Below are 7872 nucleotides of genomic sequence, written 5' to 3'. Positions count from 1 at the left end.
ATTTATTGATAATGGAAAGGATGAGTTGCAGGTGAGTTGCAGCTGTAATCATCGACGGGGCGGAGAATAGTTGACAGGTTAGCTTGATAAGTGACTCAAATGAGTAATTCATCAAAATAATCAATTATCAAACATGTTCAGTTCAGGTGATTTATATTTTAGTCAATCGTCCAGTCAATTAATCAACTATTAATAATTGTTTAAGCTGTAAGCAAAATATTCTCTGTTTAATATCTTCTAAACACACACACTCAGTCAGTCAGTCAGTCAGTGTGTGTCCCCACAGTGCCCCCTGCTGTCAGGTTGCAGTAACTGTCTCTGTAGTTTACAGGGACTCTTATTCAATAAATTACAGACAGTAGGGGAGAGGACAGCACTGAAACAACAACAACAACAACAACAACAATATATGACAGGATAATCAGCTGACTGATCAGCAGACTTTTTTTTTGTCCTCTAGATTTGGTACAGTGGGCTGGCTGAGAGGACTGCTCTATTTTTCTGAATGCTCTTTCATTGGTTTAGATTGGAGAAAGCCCTCTTTACAAATAGATTAAGAATATGTTGTACCTGGAGAACAAAATGTGGTACAGTGGTTCAACCAGACTGACAACTGAAAGAGCAAAAGAGACAAAAGTTCCCTCTGAGCAACAGTTCAATAAGAATATAAGAAAGCAGCAGTCAAAGAAACTGGAAGCTTAGCATCAAAAGCTGTGCAGATTTAAACAGGAACTGGAGTTAACAGGTGAGTTGCTGTAGCAAAGATATTCTGAAAACTTCAAAACAGAAACAGAAGTCTGGTGTCGGGTTAGCACTATCGGATATTAGCTAAACATACTGTAGACTGACAGATCAGTTTAAACCTGTTCAATCTGACCACTGACGGGCCTTTTCCACCAACAGGGAACCGGATCCGTTCCAGTGCAAGCAACTAGTTTCGAAGCATTCAGAGCACTTATACCAAAACTAAATTGGTTCAGAACCTGAAAAGTTGGTTCCGAGCTGGAACCAAAAAATATCAGGTTTTAATTGGGAACCAAAGTGGGCGTGTCATGTTCAGCAGGTCGTTGTGCATTGTGCAGCGCGCTCCATTATTGATGCACCTGATTACAATAGTCGTACTCAAAACTGGTGAAAAAAGCGAGTGGGTTTGCTAGAGTGCACCAAGGTTCCACAAATCAAAAACCAGAACTAATTTGGTGTAAAAGGGGCCCGATTAATAAACATAAAGAAACACAGGTTACATGGACTGTCCTTATATAGCATCTTTCTATCAGTGCAACCACTCAAAGTGCTACATGTCACATTCACACAGTGATGAACAGAAACTAATATTTATTCATTTACATTCACACACAGCATCAGGAGCAGTTTGGGGTTCAGTATCTTGCTCATGACTCCCGAGGATCGAACCGACCCGCTCTACCTCCTGAGCCTCGACCACCCGGTTGTGGTTTAATAATGATCTCGGGTCACTGATGCTTTCCTGGACTAGTGGACAAGTAGAAGTATTTTTCAACATAGATTAGCCTAGCACAGGAAAGCAGAAAGTTGACCGAGGTTCTGACCGAGGCTAGATCAACTGTGATTGGAGCACAGAGCAAAAAGGGGCGGGACTTAGGAAGGGTCAACTGAGTCTGTTTTATGGTCTCTACCAACTACAGAATATCTGGCTCAAAGTTCAAAAGCTAGTCGCCAATTTTGTCCGTCTGCTGTTTGGTGTTGGGAAGATAATGAACAGCCACAGAGGTTCTTTATGAAAACAGCTGCCTGCTGCATCTGGAAATGACAGCGGCGAATGCAGTGAGTGAACCAAATTCCTAAACATTGCAGACCGTAAAAACCAAAACAATGCGATAAAAGAGGCTAAAATGCTCCAAAGAGCTATGGGTAACTACAGTCAGTTATCTGTGTCATCACTGCGACCGACGCCTTTCACATACATTCACATACAATGACCACATCTATGTTATTTAAAACACTGTATACATTAATAACATAAAAACAGTGATTATACAATCTTTAACTCAGTAATTAAAGTAATGTGTTTTCTTTCCTCCCATCAGGACATACTCTAAAAGCTGAGTGGATGATGGAGGTAAATGGGACGTGTAGGTAATGTGCGATTGTTGTTGTCCTTTCCCAGTGTTGTACAACTCTGTTACAGCAGGTGATCATTTTCAGCTGATTACTGACTTCACAGCTGCTTCCTCTCTTTCAGCAGCTACCTGGATGTTATTTTGAATCACAGGTTGGTGTAAATGTCCCAGCCTGACAGTGGTGGCGGCTGCTTTTCTTCGACCTCCTCCTCCTCCTCCTCCTCCTCTTTCATGCTTCATTAGTCCTCATCTCTCATCGTCTCTCTCATCACCCTCTCATCCTCCTCTCTCCCTACAACTTATTACTCCCCCCATCCAGCACGCATCAGTCATCTGCACTCATCTAATCGGCTTCAGGCTGGAGAGGGGGACGCTTCAGGGTTTTATCAGAGGGTGGAAATGACATTTTCACATGTTTCTCTGATATTGAGCAGATGTTGTATTATAATGTATATACTTTCTATTTTATTTTCTATCTAGTTTCTATATATATTGTTGTTAAATATTGTAATTTAATACATATTTTTAATGTTCTTCTTCTTATTGCTATTTTCAACTGTAATAAAACAAATTACTCCTTGGGGATCAATATGATTTCTGTTTCTGATTCTGATTGAAATATCTCTGTAGCTGCCTGATGAGCTTAGAAACACACTGGAGTCACAGCCACAAGCAGACATCCAAATATCCAAATATGGTGCTGATCGCAGGCTAGGAATGTAACAATATGTCACAATATCGTTAAATTGCGATACAAATCTATGAAGAATCAAATCGATGAGATGATTCATCATCTCCAGTAAATGTGCTAAACAGCAGAAGTAACTAACTTTTCATTTGGAACAGAAAGATTGTGTCGTTTCTGTTTTCAAACAGAAACAATGAGCTGCAAAGACACCTGATGCAATATGATGGAATGTATCAGTGTGAATACGTCGAAAGAAACAATAAAAGCAATTGTACCAATACACATACAGAGGTTCAAGGCTGACAGTAAGAATGTAAAGTAGGAAACATAGCAAACATAAACAGTGACAACACCAACACTTCAAACTGTCCCAAAATGCTTCTATTAGCACGTTAGCATGCTTTCAGTCCTAAAGTCAGGAGCAGAAACACATTCCTCATCATCTTTTAGGTTAAAATGTCACAAGTACACAGCACTACCTGCAGTACTGAGTGTTCAGATAGGCGCTGGACAAACAGTGACTACTGTGAGACAAAAAAGAAGACAAAGACTGTGTCTCACCGGATGTGTTCGTCAGTGACGGTGAAGGCCTTGCAGAGTGGCTGGGACGTGTTCAGCCAGATGGCCGGGTTCTTCTCAGCGGCCACAGACGTCTGTCCCGTTATCGGTGCAGAGCTCATGTGCAGAGCGCTGGCGATGGCCGAGAGCAGACTGTCATCGCTGGAGTCCGGACCGACGCCTGCAGAGAGAGAGAGAGGTCAGAGGTCAGGCGTCAGGACTGGAGCAGAGCGTGTGTTCCAGGATCATGATGGAGACTTACTCTGCAGTCCTTTGGGCAGGTTCATGGTCCGCAGGACTTCCCCTGTGACGTCTGATGACCGCAGACCTTTCAACCTCCTCTCCCAGAACAGCTGCAGACAGACAGACGGCAGACGGTTGGCTGTAGTTTCAGGTAGTTTCACTCTGATCTGCCCCTTGCCCCAGCTGGAGTCTGCTGCTGTGTTAAGATCCTGTTAATGCCAACCAAATACTTCCTGTAGCTGTTTCACAATAAGAGCTTTCCAATGGCAACCACTGGAAGGCTTTTAGTGTGAAGCAGATGCAGGAATTGCAGCTTTATCGCCTCCAGGTGATGGACTCATTGGTAAAAAAAAAGCTAGACTACATCTAGATCTGGACATTTCATAGCCTTTATTTTTTCAATGTTTTATAGCAAGTGTTGCAGGGATGAATAGTACAATAAAATACAACCACAACATCTTTACTACTGATCCTGCCCTACAGAAAACGTCACAGAGGTATACCAACAATGCAGAATTCTTACGGAAATTAAAGTAAAGTAAAGTAAACCTACTGTGTATATTTTCAAAGTTTTCTGGCACGCCTTAAAATCAAGAAGGCCTCCGGACCCCCCATGAAGCTTTGACGATAGCCACTGTACCGCGCCCAGGGAATAACTCCAGATCTCATGGAGAACATGGTGGGGGAAACCCACGCAGACACAGGGAGAACATGCAAACTCTCTCACACATTTTACCTGCAGCTTTTGCAATTTGGAAATTGCACTTGGCAACAAAACAAATTCCTTTAAGGGTCATTGTAACTGATAATAAAAGTCATAATTGTCTAATATTTTATACCATTATACCATGAAACCGCGATATTTTGGTTAGATGATGGTTATCATACAATAAAAATCTGACACTGCTGCAGGTGAGTAGGCTCTGAGGTTACTCCGTAGGCTACAGTGGCTGACACGCACCTCCTCAAAAATGAAACTACACGCATCACAAGCCTCATTTCTACCCCCACAGTTTGCCTTAAATGGACGCAGAAATGCTCTTAAACAGCCATTTGCATACCGATACTTGTGCCTGCTCCACCACTCATTAGAACTGTCAACAAAAATAACTGCAAAGAAGAAGTGCAACTGTGTTGCATCAGTGAGGTTCTCTAAAAGCACTAAAAGTCATTAAAAACTCAAAACTGTCATTATAGGCGACCAATATGCACAGATGGGGATATTTGTAGCGCCTGTACCACTAATTCATCCCATGTACCTGTAAACCATCATTACGGTATCGCACAATTTCTCAGTCATCATTATAAAGGGTCAGGAGGATGACTGATGATTCATTTATAGAGCTCATGTTGAAATAGACTTTACAAAGAGTTTCACAATTCAGGAGCAAAGGAAAAGATTACTTACACGGGAAAATAATGGCTCGAATGTATCCAAACATAATATTCATAATTCATTCAGCATAAATCATTTAAAGTTGCTGTCCCTGTAACATCCAACATTTACGTTTACAACCACTATATGGGTCTGTTACTTGAGTCTAGCTATTGGTTTTACTTTACTATGAACTAAGTTAGCATAGCCCTTATCGATCCGAACTGAACATTTTAAAAGTTGTTTGCTCATCGTCTTGTGGACGGCCCCCCCCCCAGAATTCACACGTTTTACAAATTGGCATTGTGATGTAGTTATTTCGGCATCCTTTTGTTCCGTTTATTGCAATTAAATAACAGTTAAATCTCTTTATTTTGGGATCACACCACCGTTGTATGCAGGATTAAACGGTGACTTTCAGCCCTGCAAGTAAATGATCCCATGAGTAACGCGAGGCGAAAACACACCGTTACGCTGCAGACCTTCTGATCACCGCGATCAGCGCTCTGTACGCATGTACACTAAACTATGAATCAAAACGATGCCGTACGTATTTAAAATCTGTTGTGTGACAAAATAATCTCAAGTTATAGGTGCACTTATCAGCTACACGGCTGCGTTTGAATACATTTAAAGGATTTATCTTTTAGTTCTTAATATGATTTTATAACAGTAACAGTCCTACTACTAGTCATACTATCCTACACTATTATACACTTTAATACTACCTAATGAAAGACATATAACTCATAAAAGAATAAATGATGAGTCTAATGATTCTTTCTGTTCATTTTGTTAATTTTTCTACACTTTCATCACACCATCTTTCATTCCTCCTGCAGAACACTGGCACTGTGTGTCTGTGTCATGCTGCTGTTCCCATGATGCCTCAGCACCCTCTTGTGGTTGCAGTTTCCATGACAACTTCTCCAACAGCTTGACCTCGCCCTCAGGCATTACCATTGTGACACCAGAATGAGCGTGTGTGTGTGCGTCAGCCTCTCACCTGTCTGGGCTGCTCGGTCCCTCTCTGCAGGTCTGTCTTCACCTTGTTGCCGGGGTGACTCGTAACCTTGGTAACGGGCTGTTTAAAAATGGATGCTGTCTGTCTGATTGGCAGAGCTGTGTTCAGGTCCGGTTTACCTCCCTGGATGAGACAGAGACAGAGTCTGTGTGTTGGTGATTCTCCTTTCCTACTTTCCTAATTTCTTACTTTCTCCCTTTCTGCCTTCCTCGCCTGGTTTACCTCCCTAAACGTGAGACAGAGAGCAATAATAAACCCGCAACCTGTGTGTGTGGGTGTGTGCATGTGTGTGTGTTTGTGGCAGTTGAGCTTAAAGAGTTAATTCTGAGCTGAGGTTTCACAGATAACAACAGGACGTGTATGAGTGTGTGTGTGTTTGTACTCCCAAGTAATGATGTGTGAAGAGCAGCCGCACAGAGTTACAAACCGTGTCAATATAGCACACACACACACACACACACACACACGTTATTTCTGGCCTGCTGAAGGATGTTGATGTTGGCCGTATTTATGAGAACATACAGTTTCTCAACATCTACTGCTCTGCTCCGTGTGCAGCGGAGTAGAGCCACTGAAACTGCTGTTTTTCTTATCTACATCGATAAATTAAGTATTTATTTCAACCACAGCAGAGTTGTTGATTGTTGGAACAGTGGAAAGACTGACAAAGACTGTTTAGTTTTGTTTCTGTCCATTCTGAATGAAATTACAATGTTATGATGATATGCAAGATAAAATGATTGTTTTTGTCTATGGAATCTGGTGGAGCTGTTTCTCCCTGCTTTTGACTCTCGCTCCGTACTTAGTGCCTCAACATTAAATATTGTCCGACATATTATCTAAAAGAAAAAAATATATATATATACCTATATACAGGTGTTGTATTGGCATTGCTGTCTGTTATCCAATATGTGCCCATATGAAAACTGTTTTATTCCAGTATATAATGCAGCAAAAATGCTTGTGGTAATACATTGGTGTCAAAGTGTATCCATCAGAGTGCGCTGTGATTTATAATACTGTGGCAAAGCAGCACAGAGTAGAGAAGGAAGAAGCAGTTTTTCTAGAAATGTTACCTAGATTGGTGGTTTAAGCTTAATGAACCATGCTCAATGTTTTATTTTTTTTTTTAAGAAAAGAGTCTTAATGAGTGATCAGGTGCTAATCCCACACAGAAAAGGTTCTATTTTCAAACCAAACCATAGCCCTAAAAAATAACTCAATATATAATATTTTATCCCAGGAGGGTCTGAGCACTCAGAAATATCCCAACACAGATAGGAATCATTTCACAAAGTTCATAAAATGTGGCTTCCTCCTAAAAAGTCCATCAGCGTCTGATGATTGATTTCCCAACCCTGAATTTGGAACATACAAGCCCCGTTTCCCCTTCCTGTTCAACCTAAAGATGAAGTCCGCCTAGATTATTAATGAGACCATGCACTTCCCTCTGGCGCCAAACCTCAGAAAGACGTTGTGTCCTACCCTTTGTGTTCCACCATTTTTAATCCAGCGTATAAACATTTGCAGTGTGTAGGGGACACAAGCAGGACTTTCCCACTGGTTTTCCAGGTCACTTTTAGGTCACGGGGTGCCACATGAGTTCTATAAACAGTGCTACACCTGATGGCAAAGCTCCTTCCCACATATCCCTGAATTTCCTTTGTTTCCAAATTTCCACTCCTTATTTGTGTGTGTGGTGTTGGGGTGTGTTGTGTGTGTGTGTGAGAGAGTAGAGTAGAAAAGGTTTCTACACCCTGTTGTTTGGGAGGAGTCAGTGATGTTATCTTTCGTACAAAGACTGCGGCGAAAACACAAAACAACACACACAGACATGCATACGTGTGCAGAGACATGCCAGCACACACACTTGATCTCTCACACA

General features: G+C 41.6%; 1 protein-coding gene across 1 annotated transcript in view; it reads right to left on the bottom strand.

The window, feature by feature from the left end:
- LOC118332560 (methyl-CpG-binding domain protein 2-like) overlaps positions 1–7872 on the bottom strand; it is a gene marked incomplete in the record, with an annotated part of 16784 nt that overhangs the window by 7294 nt on the left and 1618 nt on the right. The window contains 3 exon segments of the mRNA XM_035667912.1: positions 3349–3526; positions 3608–3797; positions 5970–6110. Coding sequence (XP_035523805.1) covers positions 3349–3526; positions 3608–3797; positions 5970–6110 — 509 coding nt within the window.

The sequence above is a fragment of the Morone saxatilis genome, unplaced genomic scaffold, assembly GCF_004916995.1.
Source record: "Morone saxatilis isolate NCDOM2014 unplaced genomic scaffold, NCSU_SB_2.0 Contig21, whole genome shotgun sequence".
Lineage (NCBI taxonomy): Eukaryota > Metazoa > Chordata > Actinopteri > Moronidae > Morone > Morone saxatilis.
The sequence above is the reverse complement of the archived record's forward strand: the minus strand, read 5'-3'. Positions and strand labels throughout refer to the sequence as shown.